The sequence below is a fragment of the Salvelinus fontinalis genome, chromosome 9, assembly GCF_029448725.1.
Source record: "Salvelinus fontinalis isolate EN_2023a chromosome 9, ASM2944872v1, whole genome shotgun sequence".
Lineage (NCBI taxonomy): Eukaryota > Metazoa > Chordata > Actinopteri > Salmoniformes > Salmonidae > Salvelinus > Salvelinus fontinalis.
The window spans coordinates 27,648,638-27,668,788 of record NC_074673.1 but is presented as its reverse complement, the minus strand read 5'-3'; the positions used below and the strand labels follow the sequence as shown (position 1 = coordinate 27,668,788).

Sequence of the window (20,151 nt, the reverse complement as noted above, 5' to 3'; positions counted from 1 at the left end):
TTCCTCACCATCTTGAATAAGCATGCCCCATTCAAGAAATTTAGAACCAGGAACAGATATAACCCTTGGTTCTCTCCTGACCTGACTGCCCTTAACCAACAGAAAAACATCCTATGGCGTTCTGCATTAGCATCGAACAGCCCCCGTGATATGCAACTTTTCAGGGAAGCTAGAAACCAATATACACAGGCAGTTAGAAAAGCCAAGGCTAGCTTTTTCAAGCAGAAATTTGCTTCCTGCAACACAAATTCAAAAAAGTTCTGGGACACTGTAAAGTCCATGGAGAATAAGAACACCTCCTCCCAGCTTCCAACTGCACTGAAGATAGGAAACACTGTCACCACCGACAAATCCACTATAATTGAGAATTTCAATAAGCATTTTTCTACGGCTGGCCATGCTTTCCACCTGGCTGCCCCTACCCCGGTCAACAGCACTGCCCTCCCCTCTGCTACTCGCCCAAGCCTTCCCCATTTCTCTTTCTCCCAAATACAGTCAGCTGATGTTCTGAAAGAGCTGCAAAATCTGGACCCTTACAAATCAGCCGGGCTAGATAATCTGGACCCTTTCTTTCTAAAACTATCTGCTGAAATTGTTGCCACCCCTATTACTAGCCTTTTCAACCTCTCTTTTGTGTCGTCTGAGATTCCCAAAGATTGGAAAGCAGCTGCGGTTATCCCCCTCTTCAAAGGGGGGAACACTCTTGACCCTAACAGCAACAGACCTATATCTATCCTACCCTGCCTTTCTAAGGTCTTCGAAAGCCAAGTTAACAAACAGATTACCGACCATTTCGAATCCCACCATACCTTCTCCACTATGCAATCTGGTTTCAGAGCTGGCCATGGGTGCACCTCAGCCACGCTCAAGGTCATAAACGATATCTTAACCGCCATCGATAGGAAACAATACTGTGCAGCCGTATTCATTGACCTGGCCAAGGCTTTTGACTCTGTCAATCACCACATCCTCATCGGCAGACTCGACAGCCTTGGTTTCTCTAATGATTGCCTCGCCTGGTTCACCAACTACTTCTCTGATCGAGTTCAGTGTGTCAAATCGGAGGGTCTGTTGTCCGGGCCTCTGGCAGTCTCTATGGGGGTGCCACAGGGTTCAATTCTTGGACCGACTCTCTTCTCTGTATACATCAATGATGTCGCTCTTGCTGCTGGTGATTCTCTGATCCATCTCTACGCAGACGACACTATTCTGTATACTTCTGGCCCTTCTTTTGACACTGTGTTAACAACCCTCCAGGCGAGCTTCAATGCCATACAACTCTCCTTCCGTGGCCTCCATTTGCTCTTAAATACAAGTAAAACTAAATGCATGCTCTTCAACCGATCGCTGCCTGCACCTGCCCGCCTGTCCAACATCACTACTCTGGACGGCTCTGACTTAGAATATGTGGACAACTACAAATACCTAGGTGTCTGGTTAGACTGTAAACTCTCCTTCCAGACTCACATCAAACATCTCCAATCCAAAGTTAAATCTAGAATTGGCTTCTTATTCCGCAACAAAGCATCCTTCACTCATGCTGCCAAACATACCCTTGTAAAACTGACCATCCTACCAATCCTCGACTTCGGTGATGTCATTTACAAAATAGCCTCCAAAACCCTACTCAATAAATTGGATGCAGTCTATCACAGTGCCATCCGTTTTGTCACCAAAGCCCCATATACTACCCACCACTGCGACCTGTACACTCTCGTTGGCTGGCCCTCACTTCATACTCGTCGTCAAACCCACTGGGTCCAGGTCATCTACAAGACCCTGCTAGGTAAAGTCCCCCCTTATCTCAGCTCGCTGGTCACCATAGCAGCACCTACCTGTAGCACGCGCTCCAGCAGATATATCTCACTGGTCAACCCCAAAACCAATTCTTCCTTTGGCCGCCTCTCCTTCCAGTTCTCTGCTGCCAATGACTGGAACGAACTACAAAAATCTCTGAAACTGGAAACACTTATCTCCCTCACTAGCTTTAAGCACCAGCTGTCAGAGCAGCTCATAGATTACTGCACCTGTACATAGCCCATCTATAATTTAGCCCAAACAACTACCTCTTTACCTACTGTATTTATTTATTTATTTTGCTCCTTTGCACCCCATTATTTCTATCTCTACTTTTTTTCTATCTCTACTATCTCTACTTTTTTAAACTTTTTTTACTTGCTATATTGTATTTACTTCGCCACCATGGCCTTTTTATATTTTTATTTATTTATATATATATTTTGTTTGCCTTCACCTCCCTTATCTCACCTCACTTGCTCATATTGTATATAGACTTATTTTTCACTGTATTATTGACTGTATGTTTGTTTTACTCCATGTGTAACTATGTGTTGTTGTATGTGTCGAACTGCTTTGCTTTATCTTGGCCAGGTTGCAATTGTAAATGAGAACGTGTTCTCAATTTGCCTACCTGGTTAAATAAAGGTGAAATAAAAAATAAATAAAATAAAAATTCAATTCTCAGGTCTTTTGATCAACACGCCAAAACCATTAAGAGCCACCAATACTTCTATCTCCTCCTCTCATCCATCTATCTTTCCAAACATCCTGCTCCATCCATTCCTGGCACTCTGCATTCCTCTGTCGCCGGACGTCTGTGTTGTGTAATCGGTTAGTCTGCTCTGAAATGGTAAACAGGTTAGCAGCCCTTTTTCTTTTCTTCTCAGGACCCATTGCCCCAGCAATCAGAGGCGCTATCTTGCTCCCCACAGCCAACCTCTTCTCCCCGGGTGAAAACCCTTTGTCACCTCGGGGCTCTGAAAGCCCTGGCTCTCACTCCCCAATTGTTTCCAAATTTTCTGCATTCCTGCTCCAGATAAAGGTCTTGCCTTGCTGCCTGGCTGGTGGGACTGGCTGACTGGGGCCCTCCTCTACACCCAGCACCACCCAGCCCCACCTCTGCTCTACAGACAACTGGGTCGAGTGTGGGTTGCGGCTGCAGAGAGGCCTGGAGGCTAAAGCCCCAAACACTCATTAGAGACCTCCCAAAGCAGAGGGAATGAAGGATTCAGGTCCTCTACATCCATTTATTCGGTGTACTGCTGCTCTGGATAAACCACATGCTCGACTACATCATCGCTGTGTTTAATGTGTGTGCAGCGTGACAGAGGATTTTTTTTAATGAATCAAATCTGCCAGGATACAGTATGTCAGTAGAACATGACACAGTAATAGGATGATACTTGCACAATATACTCTTTGGTTCATGAACTGTAACATTTTCATTATATTGGCTTGTTCCACCATCATACCTTTACTTGGGGCTTTGCACTGTATCATAATTAATATACTGTGAACTATTTTGTGAATGCTTCTGTTGAGACAGTTTTTCCTGAAGTACTGCATTTATGCTATACAGTGAATGCTATAGTGCACAGGGTAACCTTGTAGCCGAGCAAACCCCTCAAACCCCTCCAAGCCTTTCCAAATCTGTCCCTCTCCTCTGAGGCCTATAATTTCAGAGCGCCTGACTTGGAAGCAGCCCTGAAGCTAATCACCATTCGGTATCTGACAGATTAGTCTTCCACACAGTTCAGAGAGCCTCGCTAGCTGCCTACTGCATGATTAACTATAGATAAGGGAAGCCTTCTGACACCTGGGACTTTACAGGGATATTAAAGCTCTTATAGACATTTCTAGAAACCAGAGGGAGAGGTGTCCTACTACTCTACAACTCTACTTTAATGCTCAACTATACTGGAGGAATAATGCATGGCTATGTTATTTCAAGGAGGGAGGAGGACACTGGAACCAGGGTTTAACTCACTCAGTCAAAACAAGTGCCTGCAGGGGCAGCAGGATCACAAGAACACCCTGATTGAATCCCTGCCTTGATCAAAGGCTAGCCTGTTATAGAAAAGGATACAGAGGTCCGACCTTTTCCAAAGTAGCTTCCATGACCAAATCATACAAAATACCCTGTTAGTCAAAGCCATGTGTGTTTAGGTATGAATGTCTCCCAGTAAATAGAATAGGTTCTCTGTATTGTGATCCAGCAAAACAAAGATGAGATATCATTATGAGTTCAGGAGATGCAAATAAGGGGACTATATGTGGGCCTCCTAATCTCCATGACGACAGACTGAGTCACTACTTCCTACCTGTGTCAACAGGCCTGGCTGGATCTGCAGGGGCTGGGTGCCGGGGGCCTGCGTCACTATGGGAATGGCGTTATCCATCCGCACAGAGTAGCCCGTGTGTTTGGACGGGGAGGCCTGCATACCTGAGAACACACACAACACAGAGGAGGTCAACAACAACACAGAGGAGGTCAACAACAACAACACAGAGGAGATCAACAACAACACAGAGGAGGTCAACAACAACAACACAGAGGAGGTCAACAACAACAACACTATGCCCCAGACAAAAAAGACCTGCACCTTCGGAGAAACAATGACGTCCAAATTGTTAAAGAAAAAAAAAACATTTTAAACTAGTTGTTTGATATCTCAAACACAGTTTAACAGTTTATAATGAAACTGCACTAAATTACTGATTCAACTTGAAAACAAAAAGGTAGTCATGGCAATATAAATGAAATCCCAATAAACCCTTGGCTGAGTGAAGCAAACTGTCTAATAATGGAAATTCTTATATGCTGTTCCACATAAATCAAACAAAAATAATGTTTTTTTCAGTCTTAACCGCATAAACAGATATCAGACAAAAGCGGTGCTGTAAAAAGCATCAATCGGAGATATCAAAATCCTTTCATATGACTAAATAGCTCATAAACATATCGTAGCATCTTGTTTCGAACATGAAGACTGTCGTTGCCTTGGGGGGTCAGTGGAAGGCTTACAGAGTCATTGTAGTGCAGTTCGAGCTCACAGCTTCATAAGCCCTTCTACCATCAGGAGAAAACTGAACTCGCTGGTGCCAAACAGTGCTGATCTACTCTACTGAAACTGACTGAGCCTTAGACCTGACTATAGAAAGGCCTATAGGTGCTCTTTTTAATTAATTAATTTAGCATTTATGTATACAGGTGATCCCGTTGCAATCTGTTATCTTTTTGACATTTTTTCAAAGTAAACCTGTTCCAAGATGGCATTAAATAATCACTCATTACAGATGCCTTACCACTGATACAGGATCAGATATTTGTTCACCCCCAATGGTTAAGGGATAGAGTAATCTGATCCTAAATCGGTGGGCTTGTTACACAGCATACACTGTGTTAGTCTAAAGCCTCTTACCTTGGAAGCCAGGTGGGCAGACGATGAGGGCCTGCTGGAAGGGGTCAGGCCGTGCAGCACAGAGCTGAGGGGCCACAGGATGCAGGGGCATGCTCCTCTGTGCCACGGCAGCCATGGAGGCCGCTGAGGGCTGGTAGAGTGCAGATCGGTAGTTTAATATGGAGACATCGGGGTTGCCAAGGGAAAGGGTGGTACTGGTGGTGGAGGGAGCCAGGTTGGTGGCCTAAAGGAATGACGGGATCAAAACGCAAAGCCATAAGGAGATGTTCAGTGGTGGTGGTAAGGTCATGAGGGTTGTTGGGGGACGGGATAGAATCATTCATCAGAAAATAACATTGTCAGTCGTTGTTTTGTTTTTTTAACCCCTTTATTACCCAACTTCATGGTATCCAATTGGTAGTTACAGTCTTGTCTCATCGCTGCAACTCCCGTACGGACTCGGGAGAGGCGAAGGTCGAGAGCCGTGCATCCTCCGAAACATAACCCTGCCAAGCCACACTGCTTCTTGACACAATGCCCACTTAACCCGGAAGCCAGCCGCACCAATGTGTCGGAGGAAACACCGTACACCTGGCGACTGTGTCAGCTTGCACTGCGCCCGGCCCGCCACAGGAGTCGCTAGTGCACGATGGGACAAGGATATCCCTGCCGGCCAAACCCTCTCCTAACCCGGATGACACTGGGCCAATTGTGCGCCAACCCATGGGTCTCCCGGTCGTGGCCGGCTGAGACAGAGCCTGGATTCGAACCCAGAATCTCTAGCGGCACAAGGCCACTTGGGAGGCCTGTCAGTCATTTTTTGATAATGTGTTAGATGTTTATATGGAACATTCAGAATAAATTCAAATTGAGGACAAAATTAGGCCATTGTAATTTCCTTCAGAACATTATAAATATTAGTGTCATACTTCTCAGAATATGGCCAACAGCTTAAATGTAGTATAGATACTGCATTTCAGTGAACAGAGTGAGAGACTGAGAGAAAGGGAGAATGTGATGGAAAGAGAGAGAAAAGTCCTGATCAACGCTAGAACTTTGCTGAATAGTCAACAATCAATGTTCAAATTCAATTCATTCAACAAGCTATCAATTCAAAGAGCTATAATGACATAAACAGTACATTGAGCCACAGGGGCTCAATTTGTCCATACTGCACATATACAGTGTTAGAGCCGCTACATGTATGCATGTCAGTATAGATTCTGTCTATATGTATTTTGTACATAGCTAAATATCCAGAGTACTGATCTAGGACCGCAGTGGGGAAGATGAAAAGCTTCAAGTTCCTCTGTGTACACATCACTGACGATCTGAAATGGTCCACCCACACAGACAGTGTTGTGAATAAGGCGCAACAGCTTCTCTTTAACCCCAGGAGGCTGAAGAAATTCAGCTTGGCCCTGACGACCCTCACAAACTTTTACAGATGCACAATTGAGAGCATCCTGTCGGGCTGTATCACCGCCTGGTACGGCAACTGCGCAGCTCGCAATCGAGGGCTCTCCAGAGGGTGGTGCGGTCCGTACAACGCATTACCGGGGGCACACTGCCTGCCCTCCAGGACACCTAAAGCACCTGATGTCACAGGAATGCCAAAAAGATCATCAAGGACATCAACCACCCGAGCCACGGCCTGTTTACCCTACTACCATCCAGAAGGCGAGGCCAGTACAGGTGCATCAAACAGTTTCTAGCCGGCTACCAACCGGTTACTCAACCCTGCACCTTAGAGGCTGCAGCCCCATATACACGGATATGAAATCAATGGTCACTTTAATAATGGAACACTGGTTACTTTAATAATGTTTACATACTGCTTTACTCATTTCATACAGTTGAAGTTGGAAGTTTACATACGCCTGAGCCAAATACATTTAAACTCAGTTTTTCACAATTACTGACATTTAATCCTAGTAAACATTCCCTGTCTTAGGTCAGTTAGGATCACCACTTTATTTTAAGAATGTGAAATGTCAGAATAATAGTAGAGAGAATGATTTATTTCAGCTTTTATTTAATTCATCACATTCCCAGTGGGTCAGAAGTTTACACTCAATTAGTATTTCGTAGCATTGCCTTTAAATTGTTGAACTTGGGTCAAACGTTTCAGGTAGCCTTCCACAAGCTTCCCACAATAAGTTGGGTGAATTTTGGCCCATTCCTCCTGACAGAGCTGGTGTAACTGAGTCAGGTTTGTAGGCCTCTTTGCTCGCACACGCTTTTTCAGTTCTGCCCACAAATTTTCTATGGGATTGAGGTCAGGGCTTTGTGATGGCCACTCCAATACCTTGACTTTGTTGTCCTTAAGCCGTTTTGCCACAACTTTGGATATGCTTGGGGTCATTGTCCATTCGGAAGACCCATTTGCGACCAAGCTTTAACTTCTAACTGATGTCTTGAGATGTTGCTTCAATATATCCACATAATTTTCCTACCTCATGATGCCATCTATTTTGTGAAGTGCAGAAAAGCACCCCACAACATGATGCTGCCACCCCCGTGCTTCACGGTTGGGATGGTGTTCTTTGGCTTGCAAGCCTCCCCCTTTCTCCTCCAAACATAACAATGGTCATTATGGCCAAACAGTTCTATTTTTGTTTCATCAGACCAGAGGACATTTCTCCAAAAAGTATGATCTTTGTCACTATGTGCAGTTGCAAACCGTAGTCTGGCTTTTTATGGCGGTTTTGGAGCAGTGGCTTCTTCCTTGCTGAGCAGCCTTTCAGGTTATGTCGATATAGGACTCCTTTTACTATGGATATAGATTATTTTATACCTGTTTCCTCCAGCATCTTCACAAGGTCCTTTGCTGTTGTTCTGGGATTGATTTGCACTTTTCACACCAAAGTACGTTAATCTCTAGGAGACAGAACGTGTCTCCTTCCTGAGCGGTATGACGGCTGCGTGGTCCCATGGTGTTTATACTTGCGTACTATTGTTTGTACAGATGAACGTGGTACCTTCGGGCATTTGGAAATTGCTCCCAAGGATGAACCAGACTTGTGGAGGTCTAAATTTCTTTAGATTTTTCCATGATGTCAAGGAAAGAGGCACTGAGTTTGAAGGTAGGCCTTGAAATATATCCACAGGTACACCTTCAATTGACTCAAATGATGTCAATTAGCCTATCAAAAGCTTCTAAAGCCATGCCATAATTTTCTGGAATTTTCCAAGCTGTTTAAAGGCAGCGTCGACTTAGTGTATGTAAACTTCTTACCCACTGGAATTGTGATACAATGAGTTATAAGTGAAATAATCTGTCTGTAAATAATTGTTGGAAAAATGGAGGGACTATAGTTTGTTAACAAGAAATGACTGGAGTGGTTGAAAAATGATTTTTAATGACTCCAACCTAAATGTATGTAAACTTCCGACTTCAGCTGTATGTACAGTAAATACTGTATATTATTCTAATGTATTTATTATTCTACTGTACTGTATTTAGTCAATGCCACTCCGACATTGCTCGTCCTAATATTGATATATTTCTTAACACCATTATTTTACTTTAGATTTGTGTGTGGTGTTATGATTTGTTAGATATTACTGCACTGTTGGGGCTAGGAACACAAGCATTTCGCTGCACCCACAATAACATCTGCTAAACATGTGTATGTGACCAATAAAATTTGACTTGATTTGACCAGGTCCTCTCTGTCCACATAATATTATTCATTATGACATAAAAGACAAAACTGATCCCAGATCAACACTCTCAGACACTTTGTGAATATGGGCCATGGTAAGGTTAGATGAAAAGGCGATATGGAGATGAGTGACAGCGATCCTTTCCCTCCAGTGTCTTTCTCTTAGCTACACAACAATATGTCTGAACGCACCCAAATCATCTTGTACCCAGTACTCAAGACAAGCAATTATCTCTGAGGAGGGTCAACATAGAGAGAGGCTTCCTAAGTGAAAAAGAATCATGCTTATGAAATGCTCTTAAAATTGAAATGTTGCTTAACAGTCTAATACTGAGTAGTTATTAGTAGTAACTGACATTTTGTCTCTCGGCTTCACTATCTTGACTCCACATCGCTATCCTTATTTAGCAGCCATATTTCTACGGTGTCAGGCACTTGAAATATACGTTGTAAAACCTGGGGCGTATTTATTTGGGTAAACCATTGCAAACTAATATTCTTGTTGGATACGTTTAGGTAGTTCCTCCCTGTTTCAGTCCATTGTTCTTCCATTTGGTGCCTCAAGAATACTACCCTGGACATGGGGAGACCATCAATGAGGCCTAAGTAAGGCTTAAAGATGGCCTTGATATGAACAAATGCTTTTGCAGTGCGCTCAAGTCTTAACTCAAATAAAATGTATTCAACAACACCCAGACTAATTACTGTCTTTTCATTAAGCCTGCGTGGTTGAACATTCAGAGACGGCATGTTCATTTTTCATCTTGCACTTCTTAGCGAGCTCGATGAGCACCGTTGGAGATAATCAATATGCCAGTGTGGCATTCATCATGCACAACAACGAGAGAGCCTGCAAACAAATAAACTCTAAGACGTTTAAACGTTCCCCAGCTAAATAAATCACTAACATAGCACTGCCTATATCGCCCTAAACCAGTGCGCTCTGAGAAAACATTACGTTAATCCATTTAAATGATGTAGTGAAGTCTAGTTTTACCTCATTCCACACAGAGTGGGTTCTGTAACAGTCAATATAGTATGTTTGGTGATAAAGAACACCTATTTGTAACATTTTGGGAGGTTCAGGACATGTCTACTGTATGTGTAACATCATAGTAAAATAGAGGGTTGTTTTGCAAAAGGAAATAGCAAAAGGGAACTGGGAAAGCCAGGTTAATCTGTGGACATCGGAGGGTTAAGATCAGAATGAATGGTGGATCAGAATGAATGGTGGAAACTCTAGCACTTGAAGAAAGTTATTTAACTACAGGTACTGTAGATGTTAGCGAAAGAGCTGTAAGTAACAGTAGAAGAATTGTTGTCTGTTAGTTTACTCCAATTTGGGTAGGGATGGTAGGGTAGGGGGAGAAATGTATAGAAACAAACATATAAAAAGAAGACTGTTTATCACCCCCCCCCCCCCCGCCCAATTCTAATTCAGCACACTATGAAAAAACTTTAGCATGCAATCGTTTCATGATTCCGGCAGAAGCAAAAGTCAGCAATTTAGCGTCACAGTCAGCCCACACAGCCCTACAGTAGCACGATGTGCTAACGACCAAAGGCAAAATGGAGAGAAACAGGAGGAGAGAAAGAGGAGGAAGCCTGCTGGTGGGATTCTTAAGACCTGAAAAGCACTAAACTGCAAGGTAAGCAGGAAGTATAAGGTTGTCATGTATCTCATCAGCAGTTTGTGACAGCCCCCACTGGGCCTGAGGGACAGACAGACAGACAGACACCTAACCAGGCTGTCGTGGCCTCAATATGCTGCTTTAGCATTCTACTAGGGAGTGTTATCTTGCAAGTGGTCAATGCATTGCTTTCAAATAAAGTGATGTGGGCTGATTGGGTGTACTGTGCTATGTGCCATGTTGGCCTGAAAAAACACACTAACCAAGCCATCTAGTGGTTATATTACACACTGGTAGTGGTACACACGCTACAAACTGATATGAATCTAGTAGTGAAAAAGCGTGTTACATGACCTGGTTATGGATAGCGCTGGTCACAGCACTGCAGACAGTACACTATGCTGGTAGTAGTCACCACCAACAGTAGCTGATGGTACAACCTGGGTATGAATGGTGAGGAGTGTGTTCAGTAAAACCATCAACACTGTGTTTGGTAGGTACCTGGTTGTGCACAGTGTTGAGCTGGTTGTTGAAGGTCATGGTGAGGTTGGTAGAGGTGCTGGGGGCCACGTGGGTGATGAAAGGGGTCTTGCTCTGGTTGACCGTGTCGTACATGCCCACACGACGCTTACAGATGTCCATGTTCTGGAAGCAGGACTTGACACTGTGAAGAGAGGGAGGGGGAGAGAGGAAGGGAGGGGGAGAGAGGAAGGGAGGAGGAGGGAGGGAGAACGGGAGAGAGAGAGAGTTACATGTGCCTCAGTTAAATATTTATCAGTATGACTTCTTCCAGATAATCTGTTTCTCCCAGCTAACAGATAACTTTCTAAATGAGAAATGTGAGGGGATCTCTAGACGTACTGTGTGCTGTGGGGGAAGTCAAGGAGGTGGGTCATGGTTACGAATGGGTGATTGAGGGTCTCGATGGGGGTGATCCGTTTGTCCGCGTCGATCGTAAGCATCTTGGTCAACAAGTCGATGAACTCTCTACGGTCTGCCTTCTCCGCCAGCATGTCACTGCCCTCCAGATCTGATGTCATATTCACCTGCAAACAGACCCAATACACATACACTTTTAATTATCATTTCAAAGTCTGCAGAGGGTCTTTTGCAAATGACATCCTATAATCCCTTTATAGTGCACTACTTTTGGCACCCTATTATGTACAGTGGGGCAAAAAAGTATTTAGTCAGCCAACAATTGTGCAAGTTCTCCCACTTAAAAAGATGAGAGAGGCCTGTAATTGTCATCATAGGTACACTTCAACTATGACAGACAAAATTAGAAAAAAAATCCAGAAAATCACATTGTAGGATTTTTAATGAATTTATTTGCAAATTATGTTGGAAAATAAGTATTTGGTCACCTACAAACAAGCAAGATTTCTGGCTCTCACAGACCTTCTTTAAGAGGCTCCTCTGTCCTCCACTCGTTACCTGTATTAATGGCACCTGTTTGAACTTGTTATCAGTATAAAAGACACCTGTCTACAACCTCAAACAGTCACACTCCAAACTCCACTATGGCCAAGACCAAAGCGCTGTCAAAGGACACCAGAAACAAAATTGTAGACCTGCACCAGGCTGGGAAGACTGAATCTGCAATAGGTAAGCAGCTTGGTTCGAAGAAATCAACTGTGGGAGCAATTATTAGGAAATGGAAGACATACAAGACCACTGATAATCTCCCTCGATCTGGGGCTCCACGCAAGATCTCACCCCGTGGGGTCAAAATGATCACAAGAACGGTGAGCAAAAATCCCAGAACCACAGGGGGGGGGACCTAGTGAATGACCTGCAGAGAGCTGGGACCAAAGTAACAAAGCCTACCATCAGTAACACACTACGCCGCCAGGGACTCAAATCCTGCAGTGCCAGACGTGTCCCCCTGCTTAAGCCAGTACATGTCCAGGCCCGTCGGAAGTTTGCTAGAGAGCATTTGGATGATCCAGAAGAGATTGGGAGAATGTCATATGGTCAGATGAAACCAAAATAGAACTTTTTGGTAAAAACTCAACTCGTCGTGTTTGAAGGACAAAGAATGCTGTGTTGCATCCAATGAACACCATACCTACTGTGAAGCATGGGGGTGGAAACATCATGCTTTGGGGCTGTTTTTCTGCAAAGGGACCAGGACGACTGATCCGTGTAAAGGACAGAATGAATGGGGCCATGTATCGTGAGATTTTGAATGAAAACCTCCTTCCATCAGCAAGGGCATTGAAGATGAAACGTGGCTGGGTCTTTCAGCATGACAATGATCCCAAACACACCGCCCGGGCAACGAAGGAGTGGCTTCGTAAGAAGCATTTCAAGGTCCTGGAGTGGCCTAGCCAGTCTCCAGATCTCAACCCCATAGAAAATCTTTGGAGGGAGTTGAAAGTCCGTGTTGCCCAGCAACAGCCCCAAAACATCACTGCTCTAGAGGAGATCTGCATGGAGGAATGGGTCAAAATACCAGCAACAGTGTGTGAAAACCTTGTGAAGACTTACAGAAAACGTTTGACCTCAGTCATTGCCAACAAAGGGTATATAACAAAGTATTGAGATAAACTTTTGTTATTGACCAAATACTTATTTTCCAACATAATTTGCAAATAAATTCATAAAAAATCCTACAATGTGATTTTCTGGAATTTTTTTCTCATTTTGTCTGTCATAGTTGAAGTGTACCTATGATGAAAATTACAGGCCTCTCTCATATTTTTAAGTGGGAGAACTTGCACAATTGGTGGCTGACTAAATACTTTTTTGCCCCGCTGTATATAGTGCACTACTTTGACTAGAGCCCTATGGGGCCTAGTCAAAAGTAGTGCACTATATAGTGAATAGGGTGCCATTTCAGAGGCAGGCTGAGTGTTGTACTGTACTGTTGCTGCAAACAACAGGAAAAACACTGCAGTTTTTTTTAAAGAACTATTAAAAAACACATACAGTAATGGGTGTCGACATCAGTGTCACAGGACAAAGTGATAACCATGCACCTTACTGACATTACAAACATTTCCACTGGTATTCAAAGCAGAGTGGAGCAACTTAACTTTCACTGGCGCCGTCACAGAGAGTTATATCTACTGCCCGAGAAGTGAAAATAAACACAAAATTAAACCTGATACGTACTGCTGTTTGCTTATTAAAAGAGACATAAAGGACACCTTCTGAGCAGCCTCTGAGTGCCTCTAGAGCTGACATAGACATATATTCTGGATTACTTCTGGGAGCCTGCTTTCGAAACATAATGTTGGTTCATCTGTCCTAACCATTCCGGTTGAGGTTTTTGGAGAAACACTGGACAGCAGTGCAGCAGAAATCTCCTTGGGTGGAAAGTTAGCAGTGTTTAGAGACAGAGGCAGGGACAGAGGTAGACAAAAGGAGAGAGGTAGAGAGAGAGGTAAAGGCTGAGAGATAGGTAGAGGCTGAGAGAGAGGTAGAGGCAGAGAGAAAGGTAGAGTCTGAGAGGGAAGTAGAGGCAGAGAGAGAGGTAGAGAAGGAGGTAGAGGCTGAGAGAGAGTTAGAGAGAGATAGAGGCTGAGAGAGAGGTAGATGTAGAGTGAGAGGTAGAGAGAGAGGTAGAGATAAATGTAGAGGCTGAGAGAGAGGTAGAGGCTGAGAGAGAAGTAGAGGCAGAGAGTGAGGTAGAGGTAGAGAGGTAGAGGCTGAGAGAGATGTAGAGGCTGAGAGAGGTAGAGGAGAGAGATAGGTAGACGGAGAGGTAGAGTCTGAGAGTGAGGTAGAGCCTGAGAGTGAGGTAGAGGCTGAGAGAGATGTAGAGGGAGAGGTAGAAGCTGAGAGAGAGGTAGAGGCTGAGAGAGGTATAGGCTGAGGGGGGGTAGAGGCAGAGGGGGGGTAGAGGCAGAGAGTGAGGTAGAGGCAGAGAGAGAGGTAGAGGAAGAGGCAAAGGCAGGGGCAGAGAGAGCTAGATAGGTAGAGGCAGGGGCTGAGCAGAGGGAGGTAGAGGAAGAATCACAGGCTGAGGGGGCAGAGACTGAGGCAGAGGCTGATCTGGAGCAGCCCACAGCCTTCAGTGGCATATCTATGTCTGGGGGACAGGGACACAGACAGGGTCAGGGATAGGCATGCTGTTTATTGGGATTACCATGACAAGATAGTGGGCCCGTTTTTCATAAAGACACACGGCTTATCTCTGTAGCCCTGCTACAGGGACTATCTGATCTACAGCCAGTAAACGCCAACCAATCTGATTCAGTTCTCCTTCAAGTTATTCAGGCTCTGTCCCTAACCCCTCCCCGCCTCGCACATCATCACTTGGCGTGATAAAGGAATAATCTCTGGAATGAGGTGAGGAAATAATCACACTGTCCTCTAAGAGGGAAAGATGACTTTGGGAAATGCGCTCGGTCAGATTGCTAATGTGTCGCCTCGCCTCTGTATGTCTGCTGCGGCAATCTAACTCCATACTAACACTGTAGCACAGTAGAAATGTACGTATTTGAATGTTACAGAGAATACCATGCATAGGTATTGTAGTGCATTGATTAAATCTCCATAGGAGTGTGCTTGATAATTAAGTTCAAGAGCAGCAAAGCAGTAGAAGACTTTTAGCATAATCATCAATTCTCTTTATCCTGCCCCAACACAAAAAACTAAAACATTTGTCACGTTCCTGACCTTATTTCCTTTATTTTGTCTTTGTTTAGTATGGTCAGGACGTGAGCTGGGTGGGCATTCTATGTTATGTGTTTCTATGTTGGGTTCTTTTCAATTAGCCTGATATGGTTCTCAATCAGGGGCAGGTGTTTTATGTTTCCTCTGATTGAGAACCATATTTAGGTAGGCTGTTCACACTGTTTGTTTGTGGGTGATTGTTCCTGTGTCAGTGTTTGTGCCACACGGGACTGTTTCGTTTGTTAGTTTGTTCCTGTTCGTGCGTTCTTCGTTGTCTGTAAGTTCTCATGTTCAGGTCTGTTTACGTCGTTTGTTATTTTGTAATTTATCAAGTGTGCTTCGTGTTCGTCTTTCTTTAAATAAATCATTATATCTTCAAACTACGCTGCACATTGGTCCGATCCATGCTCCACCTCAGATGATGATGAGGAGGAGAACGAACGTTACAACATTGAGTATAGTCCTATATTCAAATCAAATTGTGCTTACTTCCAAGCCCTTAACCAACAATGCAGTTCAAGAAATAGAGTTAAGAAAATATTTACTAATTAACTAAGGTCAAAAAATTTATAAAAAGTAACACAATAAAATAACAATAACGAGGCTATATACAGGGGGTACATACAAGTCAATGTGCGGGGTTACAGGTTAGTCGAGGTAATTTGAACAATTTGTTCTGTCTCAGCCTCCAGTATTTATGCTGTAGTAGTTTATGTGTCGGGGGGCTAGGGCCAGTCTGTTATATCTGGAATATTTCTCCTGTCTTATCCGGTGTCCTGTGTGAATTTAAGTATGCTCTCTCTAACTCTCTCTCTCTCTTTCTTTCTCTCTCTCTCTCTCGGAGGACCTGAGCCCTAGGACCATGCCTCAGGACTATCTGGCCTGATGACTCCTTGCTGTCCCCAGTCCACCTGGCCGTGCTGCTGCTCCAGTTTCAACTGTTCTGCCTGCGGCTATGGAACCTTGACATGTTCACCGGACGTTCTACCTGTCCCAGACCTGCTACCTGTCCCAGACCTGCTGTTTTCAACTCTCTAGAGACAGCAGGAGCAGTAGAGATACTCTTAATGATCGGCTATGAAAAGCCAACTGACATTTACTCCTGAGGTGCTGACCTGTTGCACCCTCGACATCCACTGTGATTATTATTATTTGACCCTGCTGGTCACCTATGAACATTTGAACATCTTGGCCATGTTCTCTTATAATCTCCACCCGGCACAGCCAGATGAGAACTGGCCACCCCTCATAGCCTGGTCTCTCTAGGTTTCTTCCTAGGCTCTGGCCTTTCTAGGGAGTTTTTCCTAGCCACCGTGCTTCTACACCTGCATTGCTTGCTGTTTGGGGTTTTAGGCTGGGTTTCTGTACAGCACTTTGAGATATCAGCTGATGTAAGAAGGGCTTTATAAATACATTTGATTTGATTTGTACGTGTAGGTAGGGGTAAAGTGACTATGCAAAGATAATAAACAACGAGTAGCAGCAGTGCAAAAACAAAAGGGGGGTGGGGCAATCTAAACAGTCCAGGTGTCCATTTGATCAATTGTACAGCTGTCTTGTGGTTTGGGGGTAGAAGCTTTTAAGGAGCTTTTTGGTCCTAGACTTGGCGCTCCGGTACCACTTGCCGTGCAGTAGCAGAGACAACAGTCTATGACTTGGGTGACTGGAGTCTTAAACAATTTTTTGGGCCTTCCTCTGACATCGACTAGTATATAGGTCCTGGATGGCAGGAAGCTTGGCCCCATTGATGTACTGGTCCGTACGCACTACCCTCTGTAGTGCCTTGCGGTCAGATGCCGGGCAGTTGCCATACCCTTAAGATGCAACCGGTCAGGATGCTCTCGATTGTGCAACGTTTTGAGGATCTGGGGACCCATGTCTCCTGAGTGTTTGGACCATAATAGTTTGTTGGGGATGTGGACACCAGCATACTTAATGACGGTGTTGGAGTCGCACTTGGTCACGCAGTTGTGGGTGAACAGGGAGTACAGGAGGGGACCAAGCATGCACCCCTGAAGGGCCCCAGTGTTGAGGATCAGCGTGGCAGGGATTTGGGCCTGGTCTCGGAGAAGCAGTATATCCTTTGTGTCGGACTCATTAAAGAAAAAATCTTCGGCCAGTTTTCGGTCATAAGAGACGGTAGCAGCAACATTATGAACAAAGTAAGTTACAAACAAGGCGAGAGAAAAAAAATAGCACAGTTGGTTAGGAGCCTGTAAAACGGTAGCTATTCCCTCCGGCGCCATTATTTAAAAAATGACGAGTGTCCGTAAATGCATGTATTTTACAGGGTGACTTTTACTTTTAATTAAGTCATTTTCTATTATGGTATCTTTACTTTTACTCAAGAATGACAATTGGGTACTTTTTCCACTTCTTCAGAGACACATCTGCTATCATAGAATATAATCTATAATCTAGTAATTATATTTCTATGCTGCTGAGGATCTGTGACATGGCACTCCACAACACAAAAACAGGACAGCAGATGCTATTATAGAAACATAATCTAGAATCTAACTCTTCTATTTCTATGCTGCTGAGGGCTGTGACATAATATGGCACTAGAGAACATGAGGACAGGACAGAAGATGTCCAAGCAGCACTGGGACACATCCGGCTTCCTGTGCCTGAGGAGAGGTGGAGTTAATCATTGCAAAACTGTGATCTGTAACGAACAACTACAAAACTCTAGTTTAAAACATCAGGTTTAATGTTGGACAACTTAAGTGCTGAGGGAAAACCAACAGCATCACATTTGGGTTGAGGTCAGTAATAATACTCAGAGGCAAGAGAGAGTAGCTTAAGTGAAACTGAACGTGAGGAGCAGTACGCTTGTATTTCAGCGATTGCTTCACTGTCAGTAACGTTATTGTAAAGTCATGCTGGGTCTCAAAGTGGTGTGGTTAAAATGTACTCACCACCCAGATGTCTTGCCCTCCCTAATTCTCTTTAGCCCTCCATCAGGCTCCATTCAGTTCAGTTGGTGTCACGGCCTGACCTTAGATAGCTCTGTTTTTCTATATATTTTGGTTAGGTCAGGGTATGACTAGTGTGGGTACTCTAGTTTTTGTATGTCTAGGGGGTTTTGTATGTCTATGTTGGCCTGATATGGTTCCCAATCAGAGACAGCTGTTTATCGTTGTTTCTGATTGGGGATCATATTTAGGTAGCCATTGTCCTCATTTGTGTTGTGGGTTCTTGTCTATGTATAGTTGCCTTAGTGCACATCAGTAGCGTCACGTTTCGGTTGGTTGTTTTGTTAGGTGAGTTTCAGTTTATTACAATTATGTGGAACTCTACTCACGCTGCGCCTTGGTCTCATCATCATGACGAACGTGACAGCTGGTCCTAAAAAGGGATCGGAGATGGGTCCTCCAGAACTTTAAGTTCTCCCCACATTTCCCACGACAGTATGGAGGCCACAACAATCTCAACATGGGCAGACGTCCCGGTAACTGACCCAAATCTCTCTCTCCAGTCCCTCTGTGCCTTCAGCTATCGTCCATTACACAAATGAAGACAGATGTCCACACTGCTTATTTATTTATCTAGCCCTGGATTCTGAGCCTGAGATTCTCCTCATTAGGACTGGCTCTCAGTCTACTGTTTCTTTCAGTAACCTTGTGTGTCAGTGTGTGTACGCTTGCATGTGTGTGTGTACGCTTGCATGTGTGTGTGTGTGTGTGTGAGTGTCACAGTATAAACTTTACGTCGTCCCCTCGCCCCGACACGGGCGCGAACCAGGGACCTTCTGCACACATCAGCAACTGACACCCACGAAGCACGGTCGTTACCCATCGCTCCACAAAAGCCGCGGCCCTTGCAGAGCAAGAGGAAACCCTACTTAAGTCTCAGAGCAAGTGACGTAACTGATTGAAATGCTACTAGCGCGCACCCGCTAACTAGCTAGCCATTTCACATCCGTTACACTCACCCCCCTTTCGACCTCCTCCTTTTCCGCAGCAACCAGTGATCCGGGTCAACAGCATCAATGTCACAGTATAAACTTTACGTCGTCCCCTCGCCCCGACACGGGCGCGAACCAGGGACCTTCTGCACACATCAGCAACTGACACCCACGAAGCACGGTCGTTACCCATCGCTCCACAAAAGCCGCGGCCCTTGCAGAGCAAGGGGAAACCCTACTTAAGTCTCAGAGCAAGTGACGTAACTGATTGAAATGCTACTAGCGCGCACCCGCTAACTAGCTAGCCATTTCACATCCGTTACATGAGCGTAGTATGGGTCAGAGAGGATCAGAGTGAGTGCTGACCCTGGTGATCTGGCCTGTGCATGTTGATTTCATTAGACCACTGTTTTGTGACAGGGAGTAGGAGCAGCTTGGAGGTATGGCCTCCTAAACTAGCTCAGGCAGAGGCACTAACTTCACTGAGCACCGCTGCCTCTGTGCCTGCACGCTATGCATGCTATGCCAGACCTGGAGCACTCTGGCTGGGCACAGGTCAACTCTAATAGGCCAGATGGGACAACAGTGAAGTGAACACATGTGTAGGTTTGCATGAGGTGGAGGATCCCAAGGGCTTTTTGTGCCAGACTGTGTGCGTGTTGTGTGTTGTGTGTGTGTGTGTGTGTGTGTGTGTGTGTGTGTGTGTGTGTGTGTGTGTGTGTGTGTGTGTGTGTGTGTGTGTGTGTGTGTGTGTGTGTGTGTGTGTGGAGGAAACTGCAGTCATATTACCTGACTTAAATGGTCATGTACATTGACAGCTCCTTATCCTCCCTTGAAGTAACAAGACATTTTAGATGCCTGGGAAATGTATCAGGGTTTCTATGCGTCATTACCTGTATGTACTGTATGTGTGCTGGAAAAACGAGTATGTTTGGGCGGGTGACAGTAATAACAAAATATGGACAGAGACACTATCATATCATCATAATCTGCTAAATGTGTATAGGTCTATGTCAACTTTCCCACCGTGATCAGAATGAGCATTAGGGAGAGGAGACAAGTTATGAGACGAGTGACATAACATATAAGCTGTCTGTTGACAGTGCTTTCCACAC

The 20,151-nt window shown here is 44.6% G+C and overlaps 1 protein-coding gene across 6 annotated transcripts in view; it reads right to left on the bottom strand.

Moving 5' to 3' along the window:
• LOC129862368 (homeodomain-interacting protein kinase 2-like) overlaps window positions 1-20,151 on the bottom strand; it is a 207,050-nt gene that overhangs the window by 26,629 nt on the left and 160,270 nt on the right. For all 6 annotated transcript variants that reach the window (XM_055933927.1, XM_055933929.1, XM_055933930.1 and 3 more), the window contains exons 6-9: window positions 11,362-11,546; window positions 11,002-11,164; window positions 5,223-5,445; window positions 4,122-4,243 (exon numbers count right to left, since the gene is read on the bottom strand). In XM_055933927.1, coding sequence (XP_055789902.1) covers window positions 4,122-4,243; window positions 5,223-5,445; window positions 11,002-11,164; window positions 11,362-11,546 — 693 coding nt within the window. The remainder of the gene's footprint in view (window positions 1-4,121; window positions 4,244-5,222; window positions 5,446-11,001; window positions 11,165-11,361; window positions 11,547-20,151) is intronic.